Genomic DNA, 15,564 nt, shown 5'->3' on the forward strand with positions numbered 1-15,564 from the left:
TACCACGCAAATCAACATTACATTAACCCAAATAACAAGGGAAATTGTTGACACTAGCTATTTACAATAATTCAGCCATCCCATAGTTCCAGGACCAGATACTGATATACTCCGTAGTAGACGCATCAGAATACAATCCTCAAGTTAGAGGCGTGGTAGGTTCCTCCTAGGGCAGATCCACGAAGACTGTAGGAGAAGTAGTATCACAGCTTTGTAAATAACCCACGATAAAAAAAATTACGACAAAGATCCAATCTGGACTTAACATTCAGCTGGCATGTACATTTTAGGCTAACCTGATGAGTGGATGGCTGAAAAGGCCAGGTCATTTTAGTGTCGGTAACTTTTATCGTAGAATGGATTTTCACCCCACGATTCTCTTTCAGCCTTGCCTGTTCTATCAGCTTTTGCCTCCTGCAAGACCGACAGCCTCCTGCTCCTAAAGTTTGAAGGCTTTGAAGACTGAAAGAAGAGTTAATGAACGATACTAGTTAGAAAGAAAGATACTAGAGTAGAGGTCCAATTTATGCATGTGCAGCAATTTGAACAGACTGACGAAGGAGAATATTCATTGCAATATTAATGGAATGCAGCACTCATGGAAGAATAGACAGTAATGCAGGGTTGCACAGAAGAATTAACTAAATCAGCCAATTATGTTAAGTCCCTCCAGTAAGCATCATAAACCTACTACACAGATTAGCATGAATTAAGTAGCCAGATCACATAAATGATACAAGCAGGAATATAGCAACACTACATCAGTTAAAGACAAGATGTTACAAAAAAAAAACTGAGTCAAGAATGGAAATACCTTGCTAATTAGCTTCTCAAATGCTTCTGGCCCATTTAGTTCAATATATTTCTCTGCAGCTGAGAGTACATCATCAGGTTTGCTTAACTTATCCTTTCTTGGGACGTACCAGATGTTGACTATTTGGCGGTTCAGAAACATTGGCCGCACAAAATGCTCGTAAACATAAGCAGCACCATTGAAGCAAGGTAGAACTAGCCAGCAATTGAAGAACAACTTTCCATAGGGCCAGAAAGGAAGCCTACAAAAAAAGGAATCTTAAGGCTCCGGGTGCATCAATCAGTTATATTGAAGAATGCAAGAAATATTCAGGAATCTCCAGTGATGTTAGCAACAAATAATGAACATCACAAGAAACCGCAGGAAAGCATAAAAAGTTAACACATTGAGTCAGGGCCAACTTTTCCTTGTTTTTTTATTACTATAACTACCACTACTAGAAACCATGGGGAATGAGCATAAAAAGGAAACAAGTTACATCAGAGACATTTTTCTACTGTTTTTTTTCATTGCTACAGCTGTGGGGAATGTCACAGGCTCACAGCATTTAGAACTATTGAAGGTTTTAAAAAGTCTAAAATGCGGCATATCTTAAGAACCCGAAAAGTGCAGTTTACCATTCAAGTATTGGAGCAAAAGTGAGCTCAAACAAAGTGATAAACGAGTACAACACCCAGTAAGTGAGCCACTGCTGATCATCTACTTGAGACTTTGTTTCAATTGCTCTCACAGAGGCATATCTGCAAACAGAGTCAAAAGAGAAAATGTGAGAACTTACAACAGGAATTTAGTACCAAGATGGAACAAGGTAAGTGAATCAAGCAATTTAGGATGACGGTAATACTTACAGAGGATAAGCAAGTGAAACTAGGGGCCTGCAAAGCGAGAAAAAAGAAGTTAGGGTAGCAAGCATTCTGATATAGTTGAAGCATTTGGAAAAGCATCCTAGACATGAAGCTAAAATGCATCACATAGACATAGAGCTAGCTCTATCTCCCAGATAATTGATTATAACACTGCATTCATTTACTTCGATGACACTTTCTCTTTCTTAATAGTTAACCCTATTCTCTGTGCTGCCTATGACAAACAATGCAGACAAGTTACCACGCCTACAAAAAATAGTTACCACAGTACTTCACAAGAATGTAGCAGCACAAGACAGATGATACAATAGTTAAGCTGAGCAGAGTTTGCAGAACAAAGTGGATTCAAGTTATATCTAGAAGATCAACTATTTTCTTCAAATATATCCGCGGCATTGTTTCCCCTTCTAGGCACAGCTGAACATATAGCTGCTTAGCAGCCATAGAAGCGAGATCTATGTTCCCAAAGTATATTATCCACAGTCACAGCGGTGTGGGATGCAGGTCAGCAAGAGGAGTACAAGTTGCCCAACCCAAACTGCCCAGATTGTTGGCTCTCTCCAGAAGTCCAGATGCATCAAGTATCTAGCACAACACTAATCCAAGATACAAACATGACCAGATAATTGATGCTCTCAGAGCAAGAATTAATAAAAGGACAAAAATAAAACCCTAACTTTGACACTAGGGTTTTGAGGCATGGTGTTTTCCAATGCTAGCAGGATCCAAATGACCCACACCCGTTCGCAAGATACCCTCACCACGAGGAAGCAACCTACAGAGTGACCACCCCAAGATTCTCGCACAGCTCCCCCCTACAAGCCCCAGCGCAGCCTACCGAGCTAACGACATGAACAGCTACCGGATCTCATCAAGAACCACCGTGAAGATCTCCCCAGCTAATAAATCCACGAATCAATCGACTACTAGGGCAAGCAGAGCAAGGAAGGGGGAGGGATGGGAGGGGAAAGAAGCCCGTACCCGGCGAGGATGTCGAAGTTCTTGGCCAGCACCTTGAGGAAAGATCCGGAGCCCATCTCGCTCGCACCTATGCTTCCCCCAAATCGTCCCGGTCTCCCCTCCCTGCTTCCGGCAGCAGATCACGGAGACTAGTGCGGCGCCGTTAATGGGAGCGGATTCTTCTTGTCGCGAGCCGTTGGTGTTGGGTTCGGGAGGGCACGCTCTCTCTCTCTCTCTCTCTCTCTCTCTTTCACTCGTCTTTTCTCCAGTCTCACTCGCTCTTTTATTTTCTTTTCGCAAGATTCTTCGGCCTCTTTTATTCGTTTCTCGCTCGTTGTTTATGGCCGACCGCGTGTACCTGGACCCCGACTGTTCTTGGTAGAGTAGCGGCCAGCCTGCCACCGCAGAAGGTTCTAGATTTCTTGTGCCTTCCGACCCAGGAGGTGGGCTCATTCAGTTCGGCCCATCAGTGAGAAAATGCGCTATTGTCTGGGAAATCCATCTTGGCTCCCGGGTTCATATGCACTCGGTAGCTGGACCAATCAGAAAAGGACAGATTGATGACAGTCTCTGTATTCCCTCCGGTATATTGCCACCCACATCCAATATTGTACAGTTGTAGATGCATTTACTGCGATTGTCCCTCTCTTGCAAAATCACCGGTACAAACGGCAGACTACTTGGACTGACGGGGCTCAGACACCTGTACCAGCAGATTAGACACGTAGTGGGCACACGTGGTGATTAAATAGCAGGCCCTTCATCCCCAATCCTTCCTACCCACTAGCCATGGCGTTCTCATCCTCTTCCACACCAGGATCTTTTCCACACAAGCTCAATGTCGCAGGTACTTAACGGACTAACACAACCAAATCGCCCAACTGTCCATCTCCCAGCCGGCGCCGCTGCCCCGGCCCAATCAAGTCTCGACCAGATTCCCAGCACCAAGCATATCCATGCGAGTAGTGTGTAGTGGTGGTTGGTCGCCAACGGCGTGTCGGCGTGGAGGAGACGAGCTTGGGGCCGGTGATCTTGGCGGCGAAGTTAGCCTTCAGGAGGATGTCGCTGGAGCGGAGGTCATGCGCCTGCAGGTAAGCCAGTGTGCTGGCGATGTTGACCGGCGGTTCCAGCAGGCGGCAAGAAGTTTTGACAAAAGAGACCACTTAGCCCAGTGAATTGTCAAAAAAGATCACCTCCGAAAATTATTGTCAAAAAGGACCACCTACGTCATGGTGGCACGTGTGCCAGGTGACATGTGTCACCTGCGGGCAGGGCCTGCCACCGTTGCCCCTGGCGGCATGTCCACGGTGATCAACAAACAGCATACCGATCGATGAACAGCACACGTTAGCTACAAAATTTGTTGAATTTGTCTTTTTTACTGAGCCCAAAATACAACGTATTTTACAGTGATTTTTTGCACGATTGTAGTGCATAGAGTTAGCTACATGTAGGTATTTTTTTTAAAATTTTTTTAGATGTTTTAAAAAATTCAAAACAGACTACTGTTCATGGATCACGATACTGTGAACATGCCGCCGTTGGCTGTGGCGGCAGGCCCTGCCGCCTCCGGCTGTGGCGGCAAGCGACACGTGTCACCTGGCACGTGTGCCGCCACGACGTAGGTGGTCTTTTTTGACAATAATTTTTAAAGGTGGTCCTTTTTGACAATTCACTGGGCTAAGTGGTCTCTTTTGTCAAAAATTCGCAGGCGGCAGCGTGGCCTCCGCTGACCGCCCGCGGCAGGTGGTCCTCTAGTGTGTCGCCGAACAGCGGGCGCGCCGCATTGGCGGAACGGTCGTTGGGAGGATTAAAGGCCGACGAAACAGCCACCCGGGCGATGTTCTGGTGCGAAGTCTTCGGACTGAGCGACACCATGTCGATCGAGGGCCTAGTAGCCAACTAGCAGGCACCACCATTCAAGCTCTTGTTTTTTTGCCACTGCGTTTGCATCTTCTCTTTCGATTTGGGTATCCTTGAGGTTGTTGTAGTCAAGTAGTACTAGTAATGGAGGAGCCGGTGTAGCAATGCCCCCATCTTTCCATTTTATTTTGTATAGAAGCCTAGATTCATTTGAGTCCCAACTGTTGCAGCAACCGATTTACGGGAGTATGGCGTATGATAGATTCTAACCTTGTGGATACGAACACCAACAGATTTAAATCTTTCTTGCTAAGTATACCAAATATGAATATGAAGTTCTGAACGCTTCGAATCTTATCTCTACCATGGTTGTTTTTACCTACAGTGTGGCGCTCGATTGTGTGTCATCATCATTCGATGTTTTAATCTCAGCTTTCGAATTCCAGCCAGCAGCCAGTATCCAAAGGATCTGCGCCCCTGTTGTTTGTGCCGGCGTCGAAGATAGCAGTGCAGCGCCATGGTCCAGGTTGCAGGCCGCCATCTGTACCTGAGGTCCACGACAGCGACCTTACGGTCCTGCTCCGGCGCCCGTCACGGCTTCGTTCCTGACGTGAAATCGTCGCAGGACCCAGCACGTACGCAAGTAAATACTGTTACTGTATAATCTAATAACCAGTGCCTGTATCACATTTACTATTGTGTCCTACACAGATCTTGGTGTACATTTTCGTGGTTCAGATTAAGAGAGCATGTACACCCGGGTGCCAAAACTCCACCCCCTCACTCTGGGCTTAGAGAATGGCAATTTCTATACACCGACCAGGTCGGCGCGAAACCTATACACCGACCAGGTCGGTGGCTACCGGCCACCGCACACCTCCTGATCGGGTATGGGCCAGGCCCATTTGTGTCTGTTTAGCTTGTAGTAGTTCGTTTTTTCCTTTTCTTTTTTTCTTTTCTAGTTTCTTTTTCTGTTTTTCTTTTCTATTTTCTGTTTTCGGTTTTGTTAATATTTTTTCAGATTCGAAAATTTTAATTTTTAAAAATTGTTCAAATTGAGAAAATGTTTAAATTATAAAAATGTTCAAATCTGAAAACCATTCAAATTTGAAAACCGTTCAAATTTGAAATCTGTTCAAAATATTTTCAAATGCGAAAATATAAAAAATGTTTAAATTCAAAAATGTTCAAATTTGAAAACCGTTCAAATCTGAAAACCGTTCAAATTTAAAAACCGTTTAAATTTGAAAACCGTTCAAATTTGAAATCTGTTCAAACTATTTCAAATGCGAAAATATTGAAATTCGAAAAATGTTCAGATTCTAAATTTGTTCAAATTTTCAGAAAGTTTAGATTCAAATTTTGTTCATTTTCAGCAAAACATAAATGAAATAGCAGAATAAAAAAAGAAAAAAAGGAGAGAAAAGTTACCGGGTCGGCCCAGTGCCTCCCGCCTGGGGTGTGCGGACGATCAGCTTAATGGGACGAACCCATATACGCCCAGGGGGGTGTGTGAAAGTGCATGGAGCCCCCATGTGTGGTTTTGGTAATTAATGACAATCCCTATGGACTAATGTTTGCATTGAGTTATATTTGTAGGTGTTGTCCACATGCAATGCTTGAACCATATGGTGGCTTCAAGGTTGCAATAAGAAGAAATTGATGAAGGATATCACGTGTCAAGTATGTCTTGAAGATGAAGATGAAGTGAGCCCTCAAGTTACTTCAAGACATCAACATGATGAAGAATGAAGAAATGAAGTGCAAGTTCAAGATGAGCCAAACTCGAAGTGATCATATGCTTGAAGCTTGCTATCCAAATGGTGATCATGGATATGTGAAGATGTGTCGAAGAAGAAGCTCTCCCATAGTGGAGTATGGGGGAGCATTTCGCATGACTTCATCAAGCAAGCACAATCAAGAAAGGCGTTCCATCTTGTTGCGGTCAAGACCGTCATCATCAAGCCCAAGTGGATTGCGCAAGGTTAAGGTTTACTCTTGATAGGTTTTCTTTCTCATCGGTCTCATGGTGTAGTTGGATACCGGTTTATAGTTTAGTTGTCGTACTATCAAGAGAGCTCTCGAGTGAGTAACTCGATCGTATCCTTCGGAGAGCTCAAATCTTTGCATCCTTGCATCATCTTTCTTGGTTGTTATTTGGATCTTATCCATGTGATGTTTTAGATCTTGTGTTTATTCTCATGACAAGCTCTAGTTAATCAAGAATAGTTTTTGCACGGGCAACTTGTTGCATTTTCAAGGTTGGAGGTTTTACCGGTATGTCTTTTTTAGATAGGTCAAACCTTTCTTCATTTATTTCTATCCTACCTTACTGTACTATGATGGTTCCCTGCATGATCTTGTAGAGTTTGTTACTAGCTTCGAAACGAGCCCAAGATCATCAAAATCGGAGTTCGGATGCAAAAGTTCTTGAAGTTTTCGTGAAGCAGTTTTGTGAACGGAACTTCCGCCCTACTTCCGGTGAACTTCCGGAAATGCTGATTCTACACGTAGAAATCATACCGGGAGCATTCCGGGGGCGCCCTAGTTCACCCGGAAGTTGGCCGGTACTTCCGGGGGCGGAAGTTCCGCCCCAAGTGACCGGAAGTTCCGGTTTTGACGAGTTTTGTGCATAACGGGCAGATTTATCTTGCCCTATTTAAGGGGGTCTTCTTTCCCAAAGTTTCCTATCCGTTTGAGCTTGTTTTTGCCCTTATTGTTGACCTTCTTTGAGCTTGCTATCTCCCTCTCCCCCCCATGAATCTTTCATCTATTTGAGAGAAAGATAGAGGAGATCTAGATCTACATCTTCACCAATCAAATCCCTCTCTTTGTGAGGGGAATCCACTAGATCTAGATCTTGGAGAAATTTGGTGTTCCTCCTCCTATTTGTTCTTCCTCTCTTACTCCCCCAATACCTTTTCTAGCTTTGTTGGAATTTAAGAGAGAATTACTTCAGCATCTTTGTGGTGTTCTTGCCATTGCATTTGGTGCATCGGTTTGACTTCTCCGCGGTGATACGTGGAGGTGAAAGTTCGTGAGATATTCGCTTCGGGAGCTTGTTCCTCTTGGGTCTTTGGACCCTAGACGGCTTAGTGGTCTTTGTGGTGTTCTTGGGGACTCCAATTAAGTTGTGGAGATTCTTCAAGGGCAAGGCCTTTGTGGCATCTTTGTGGTGTTCTTGGAGACTCCAATTAAGTTGTGGAGATTCTTCAAGGGCAAGGCCTTTGTGGCATCTTTGTGGTGTTCTTGGGGACTCCAATTAAGTTGTGGAGATTCTTCAAGGGCAAGGCCTTAGTGGCAATTTATTGGGAGCCTCCAACTAAGTTGTGGATAGCCCCAAGCTTTGTGCGGGTTCGGTGACCTCCCTAAGGTTCCATAGTGGATCGAGGACATCCCTTTTGGTGCGAATTCTCGAGAAGAATACTGTGGCCCTCGTGCATTTGGAGTGACTTGTCCTCCACACCGCTCCAACGGAGAGTAGCACTAGCAAGAGTGTGAACTTTGGGATACATCGTTGTCTCCACGTCTCAGTTATTTCAATACCCGAGCTCTTTACTTATGCACTTCACTTTGTGATAGCCATCGTGCTTGAAGTTATATATCTTGCTACCACCTAGTTGCTTATATTGCTTAGCATAAGTTGTTGGTGCACATAGGTGAACCATAGTATATAGGCTTTGGGCTTGACAAAGTAAATGCTAGTTTTATTTCGCATTTGTTAAGCCCATTTCACAAAAGTTTTAAATCGCCTATTCACCCCCCCTCTAGGCGACATCTGTGTCCTTTCAATTGGTATCAGAGCAAGGTCTCTCATTTTAGGCTTCACCCCCTTGAGAGTAAAGATGTCGGCTAGAGGTTTAGTGCACGATAACACTCTTATATTAGATGACACAAATTATGATGTTTGGAAAATTTGCATGCTTAGTCATTTTCGGGACATTGATAACCCACAAGTATAGGGGATCGCAACAGTCTTCGAGGGAAGTAAAACCCAAATTTATTGATTCGACACAAGGGGAGGTAAAGAATACTTATAAGCCTTAACAACTGAGTTGTCAATTCAGCTGCAGCTGGAAAAGCACTAGTAACAGGGGTGATGTGAAAGCAACAGTAATATGAGAGCAATAGTAATAGTAACGCAGCAGCAATATCAGTAACACAGGAGCAATGGCACCAGAAAATAGTTGATACTACTTCCAATGACATGTAGAACGAGTATATGATGATGAAAGATGGACCGGGGTTCCCAGCGATCTACACTAGTGGTAACTCTCCAATAACAAGTGACAAGTGTTGGGTGAACAAATTACAGTTGGGAAATTGATAGGATTGAAAGCATTAAGACAGAACATCAAGATTATTAATCATGTAGGCATGTTTTCCATATATAGTCATACGTGCTCGCAATGAGAAACTTGTACAACATCTTTTGTCCTACCAGCCGGTGGCAGCCGGGGCTCAAGGGAATCTACTGGCTATTAAGGCACTCCTTTTAATAGAGCACCGGAGCAAAGCATTAACACTTGGCGAAAACATGTGATCCTCATACCTACGCCTTCCCCTCCAGTTGTCCCAATTTCTGTCACTTTGGGGCCTTTGGTTCCGGACATAGACATGTGCATAAAACTTGTAGATACAATCTAAGCAATAATTATAGAGCTTAAATCTAAGATCATGCCACTCGGGCCCTAGTGACAAGCATTAAACATAACAAGATTGCAGCAACAATAACTTCACAAACTTTATAGATAGACTAATCATAATGTATCATCCATCGGATCCCAACAAACACAACACCGATTACATCAGATGGATCTCAATCATGTAAGGCAGCTCATGAGATCATTGTATTGAAGTACATGGGATAGAGAGTACCAACTAGCTACTGCTAGAACCCGTAGTCCATGGGGGAACTACTCACGACGCATGATGGAGGCGGTGGCGTTGATGGAGATGGCTTCCGGGGGCACTTCCCCGTCCCGGCAGGGTGCCGGAACAGAGACTTCTGTCCCCCGAATTGGAGTTTCGCGATGGCGGCGGCTCTGGAAGGTTTCTCGTCCCGTGGCTTTTCCGTATCGAAGATTTAGGTCAGGGAGCTTTAAATAGGCGAAGAGGCGGAGTCGGAAGGCTGACGGGGGCGCCACACAATAGGGGGGCGCGCCCCCCCTTGGGCCGCGCCGCCCTACTGTCTGGTGGCCCTGTGGCTCTCCTCTGGTCCCTCTCGGGTGTTCTGGAAGCTTCGTGTAATTATAAGGTTCTGGGCGTTGATTTCGTCCAATTCCGAGAATATTTCCTTACTAGGATTTCTGAAACCAAAAACAGCAGAAAACAGGAACTGGCACTTCGGCATCTCGTTAATAGGCTAGTTCCGGAAAATGCATAATAATGACATAAGTATGTATAAAACATGTAGATATTGTCATAAAACAAGCATGGAACATAAGAAATTATCGATACGTTGGAGACGTATCAGCATCCCCAAGCTTAGTTCCTACTCGTCCTCGAGTAGGTAAACGATAACAAAGATAATTTCTGAAGTGACATGCTACCAACATAATCTTGATCCAATAATGATGTAAAGCATATGAACTGAGATCAAATCACTCAAAGCAAATGTCTATATTGATATAAGAGATGATAATACAAGAGTTAAACAAGCTAGAAGTTTTCATGAACTATTGCTTTAAAGACATGAAACCATACAAAGTTCATTAAAGATGTGTTAAGTATTCAGCGTAGAAGTTCTATCCTTCATTCCAAGCATCAAGTAAATTTTCACAACATAAGAAGGATTCAGTCAAGTAAACATAAACATGAACGTCATGAATCAACTATTTCGAAGTCTACTCAACCGGTGAGCGCAAGCATTTGGTATTAGCACCAGGATGTTATGGCATGAAGAACGTTAATGGGGGTTTGGAAGGCCAAATGGAAGAAAGGCTTGCAAAGCTATAAGTGACCATTAGACAAGAGGAAGCCTTATGATCGAAGCTATGCAAGGAGTAGTGATTGCCATGCAACGGATGCACATAGAGCTATATGTGTATGAAAGCTCTCCAATGGAACTAGTGGGGGTGCATCCAACTTGGTTGCTCACGAAGACCTAGAGCACTTTTGAGGAGGCTCATCATTGGAATATACAACCCAAGTTCTATAGTGTAAATTCCCCACATAGTTATACTAGTAAAACATGAAAACTCTCTCATATGGAGTGTAGGTGCTAAACATGAGCACAAATGATGACTATGAATAATGCAGGTGCTAAAACATGAGCACAAGTGTGGATAAAAGATAGTAATGCTGCCCCCTTTTTCTTTATTCTTTTTTTTCTTTTTCTTTTCTTTTCTATATTTTTTTCTTTCTTTTCTTTTTCTCTTTTTGATGGCCTCCATGGCTCTTTTCACTTTTAGGGGCAACATCCTAATATGACAACACACTTTTTGGTACAAATAACTCATAATGAATGAAACATGATGTATAAAACTGTATGCCTCTGCCAGTGTAGCAGGATGTGCAATGATCTAGCGTAACATGGGTAAACCACACATCAGCTGTATAGAATCATGCAAAGCAATATATAAATGATAAATGACAACATGTAATGTAAAATGGAAGTTGCATGGCAATATATCTCGGAACAGCTATGGAAATGCTGTGGTAGGTAGGTATGGTGGCTGTTTTGAGGAGATGTATGGGCTTATGTGTAGGAGAACAAGAGAAAGTCCTCCCACGTGTTTGGATGTACTGGCGAAGTATGCACAAATCTCAATGTGAGCAAAAGGCAATGCACAGCACCGAAGAGGCTAGCAAATTTGGATGGTGAAAGTGCCAAAAACCGTAGCTTAACATTAGTCAAAAGAACTCACAAGCTTATTGCAAACAACTAGCAGGTTCAACATTAAGAGCATGATTAAAATTTACTCCAAAGAGGGCCGTTCACGGTGGCACAAGTACCCCGCTAGCTCCCTCGACCTTCAGCACAACTTAGTTATTATGATGAACTCTTAGACATGGAAAGCTATCAAGTCCAACTACACCTTCAACTATTTAAATAGAGTTTGTAGTACGGCACAAGCTTAAAGACAACAATCCACTACTAATTTTAACTTATTTATCCAGCAAGCCTTACCATCTAAATACCTCAAAACGTTTGCAAAGAATCAAGTTATCAAAGCTCAATGATCTACAAGATTATGCAAGTGTTTCATTATACCACTACCACATGTAGCATTTTCTGTTCCCAACCTTCGCCATGAACATTAAAAGTAAAGCTAAGAACACTAGTGTTCATATGAACAAGCGGAGCGTGTGTCTCTCCCACACAAGGATTGCTAGCATCCGAATTTATTCAAAAACAAACAAAAATAAAAAGCACACAGACACTCCAAGTAAAGCACATAAGATGTGACCGAATAAAAATATAGTTTCAATAGAAGAAACCTGATAAATTGTTGATGAAGAAGGGGATGCCTTGGGCATCACCAAGCTTAGACGCTTGAGTCTTCTTGAAATATGCAGGGATGAACCACGGGGGCATCCCCAAGCTTAGACTTTTCACTCTTCTTGATCATATATCATCCTCCTCTCTTGACCCTTGAAATCTTCCTTCACACCAAACTTCTCATAAACTTCATTAGAGGGGTTAGTACTCAAAAAACATAAATCCACCTTAGTCCTGTAGTGACACATTGCAAGAACTCAATAAAACATTAGCTACATCTCTCCACGTCTAGAAAGCCTTGCTTAAAGTCCACAAGAGACAATGCAAAAACCAGAGACAGAATCTGCCAAAACAGAACAGTCAGTAAAGACGAATTTTTAAGAGGTACTTACGTTGCTCAAATCAGAAAACTCAAAACTAATGAAAGTTGCGTACATATCTGAGGAACACGCATGTAAATTGGCAGATTTTTCTGAGTTACCTACAGAGAGCACTCCCCAAATTCGTGATAGATAGAAATTTGTTTCTGCGCAGAAATCCAAATCTAGTATCAACCATCGATTAGAGACTTTACTTGGCACAACATTGCAATAAAATAAAGATAAGAAGAGGTTGCTACAGTAGTAACAACTTCCAAGACACAACAAAACAGTAGCAAAATAAAGACATGGGTTATCTCCCAAGAAGTGCTTTCTTTATAGCCATTAAGATGGGCTCAGCAGTTTTAATGATGCACTCGCAAGAAATAAGAGTTGAAGCAAAAGAGAGCATCAAAAAGCAAATTCAAAACACATTTAAGTCTAACCCACTTCCTATGCATAGGAATCTTGTACACAAATAAATTCATAAAGAACAAAGTGACAAGCATAGGAAGATAAAACAAGAGTAACTTCCAGATTTTAAGCATATAGAGAGGTGTTTTAGTACCATGCAAATTTCTACAACCATATTTTCCTCTCTCATAATAATTTTCAGTAGCTTCATGAACAAACTCAACAATATAACTATCACATAAAGCATGTTTCTCATGATCCATAAACACATATTTTTTATCAAGCTCAAAATAGTGCGATTAAAACTTTCAAACCCACTTTTATCAATAATATAACATGATGATTGATCAATCTCAAGAGATATGGGACTCCTACATGAAGTCAAGAACTCTCCAATCCCATTTTCATTAGTAGTACAATTAATATTATCAAGTAACATAGGACCATCATCTAGAGCTTTATCATAAACATTTGCCAAGCAAAACTCTTTAGTACCATGCATTTCGACATCAGGCACAAACAAAGCATTATCATAAGATTTATCAAAGTAGCATGGATTATCATAAATGACAGTAGCATAATTATTCTCACAAGTTTTACTCATATGTACTATTTCAAGAGAATCCACAGGAACATAACATTCAACCTCTTTTGGTAAGCATGGAGGACAATCAAATAGTGTAAGAGATAAAGAGTTACTCTCATTAGAAGGTTGGCATGGGTAGCTAATCCATTCTTCCTCCTTTTGTTCATCACTCTCCTCTTCTTTTTCATCCAATGAGCTTTCAGGTTCATCAATTTCCTCCTCTTTTTCATCCAATGAGCTTTCAGGTTCATCAATTTCTTCTTCCACAGGTTCCTGCAAATTGTGAGTGCATTCTTGTGCATTAATGAGTCTCTCTTTATAATCAATGATATAAGGATTATCACTGTAACTTTCTATGCAAAAATTAAGGATAGAAGAGACATAATCTTTAAGGTCCTTACAAACAACACAAGTTTCATAATTTTTAGCTATGAAGGATTCGATCTCAGAAGCTCCCATAAACAAAACAAATTGTTCTACCTCTTCGAACCCAAGATGAATATAGTTATTCCAATTATAGTTCTTAATTAAAACTTCTTCACTAAAGCCACATTGAAATTTAAGATGTTTAGTATCCTCTTTAGAGCAACAGTTTATATCATGGCGTTTAAGCAAGATTTGAGCAATTGTATTCAATTTTTCTATCACAGCACTCATGACTTTACCCGTTCTTGATTCTCTATAATTATTATATAATTCTATAAGCTCCAACATGGTTATGTGTTCTTCCATAACAACTGTTTTTAATTTTTAGGTTTTTCAAATTTTTATGGATTTTTGGGTATATGAGAAAAATAAAACAAGACAAAAAGAAACTAAGCAAAATAATACTAGACAGAAATAAACTAAGCACAAATAAACTAAACAAAAGTAAACTAAGGAAAACAAAATAAAATAAAACAGAGAGAGAGGTAGAGTGTACTCCCCAGGTGAACTTATGAGTAGAGCTATGCCTCCCCGGCAATGGCGCCAGAAAATAGTCTTGATAACCCACAAGTATAGGGGATCGCAACAGTCTTCGAGGGAAGTAAAACCCAAATTTATTGATTCGACACAAGGGGAGGTAAGGAATACTTATAAGCCTTAACAACTGAGTTGTCAATTTAGCTGCACCTGGAAAAGCACTAGTAACAGGGGTGATGTGAAAGCAGCAATAATATGAGAGCAATAGTAACAGTAACGCAGCAGCAATATCTAACACAGGAGCAATGGCACCAGAAAATAGTTGATACTACTTCCAATGACATGTAGAACGAGTATATGATGATGAAAGATGGACCGGGGTTCCCAGCGATCTACACTAGTGGTAACTCTCCAATAACAAGTGACAAGTGTTGGGTGAACAAATTACAGTTGGGCAATTGATAGGATTGAAAGCATTAAGACAGAACATCAAGATTATTAATCATGTAGGCATGTTTTCCATATATAGTCATACGTGCTCGCAATGAGAAACTTGTACAACATCTTTTGTCCTACCAGCCGGTGGCAGCCGGGGCTCAAGGGAATCTACTGGCTATTAAGGCACTCCTTTTAATAGAGCACCGGAGCAAAGCTTTAACACTTGGTGAAAACATGTGATCCTCATACCTACGCCTTCCCCTCCAGTTGTCCCAATTTCTGTCACTTTGGGGCCTTTGGTTCCGGACATAGACATGTGCATACAACTTGTAGATACAATCTAAGCAATAATTATAGAGCTTAACTCTAAGATCATGCCACTCGGGCCCTAGTGACAAGCATTAAACATAACAAGATTGCAGCAACAATAACTTCACAAACTTTATAGATAGACTAATCATAATGTATCATCCATCGGATCCCAACAAACACAACACCGATTACATCAGATGGATCTCAATCATGTAAGGCAGCTCATGAGATCATTGTATTGAAGTACATGGGATAGAGAGTACCAACTAGCTACTGCTAGAACCCGTAGTCCATGGGGGAACTACTCACGGTGCATGATGGAGGCGGTGGCGTTGATGGAGATGGCTTCCGGGGGCACTTCCCCGTCCCGGCAGGGTGCCGGAACAGAGACTTCTGTCCCCCGAATTGGAGTTTCGCGATGGCGGCGGCTCTGGAAGGTTTCTCGTCCCGTGGCTTTTCCGTATCAAAGATTTAGGTCAGGGAGCTTTAAATAGGCGAAGAGGCGAAGTCGTGTAATAACCCAGAACATAGGAACAACGAAGGGTAGAGTTAGAAATGGGATGTGCATTTCATCGCAAAACGGGGGAAATTTTCGCGCCTTATTG

General features: G+C 42.0%; 1 protein-coding gene across 1 annotated transcript; it reads right to left on the minus strand.

Annotated features, from left to right (window-relative positions):
- LOC127317579 (HVA22-like protein a) lies at positions 1-2,884 on the minus strand. The gene is made up of 6 exons (XM_051348147.2): positions 2,662-2,884; positions 1,663-1,689; positions 1,432-1,554; positions 815-1,055; positions 297-462; positions 1-186 (listed from the first exon to the last, which is right to left on the minus strand). The coding sequence occupies exons 1-5, from the start codon at positions 2,715-2,717 to the stop codon at positions 331-333; spliced, it is 579 nt and encodes a 192-aa protein (XP_051204107.1). The 5' UTR covers positions 2,718-2,884; the 3' UTR covers positions 1-186; positions 297-330.
- Positions 2,885-15,564: the final 12,680 nt, after the last annotated feature.

This window comes from Lolium perenne, chromosome 7 (assembly GCF_019359855.2).
Source record: "Lolium perenne isolate Kyuss_39 chromosome 7, Kyuss_2.0, whole genome shotgun sequence".
Taxonomy (NCBI): Eukaryota; Viridiplantae; Streptophyta; class Magnoliopsida; order Poales; family Poaceae; genus Lolium; species Lolium perenne.

Bases quoted from the DNA above. Each gene is read 5' to 3' on its own strand.
- LOC127317579 (XM_051348147.2), bottom strand. From the start codon at position 2,717: ATGGGCTCCGGATCTTTCCTCAAGGTGCTGGCCAAGAACTTCGACATC. The intron at 1,690-2,661 runs GTACGGGCTTCT...CTCGCTTTGCAG, and splicing joins AACTTCGACATCCTCGCCGG to GCCCCTAGTTTCACTTGCTT. The intron at 1,555-1,662 runs GTAAGTATTACC...CTCTGTTTGCAG, and splicing joins GTTTCACTTGCTTATCCTCT to ATATGCCTCTGTGAGAGCAA.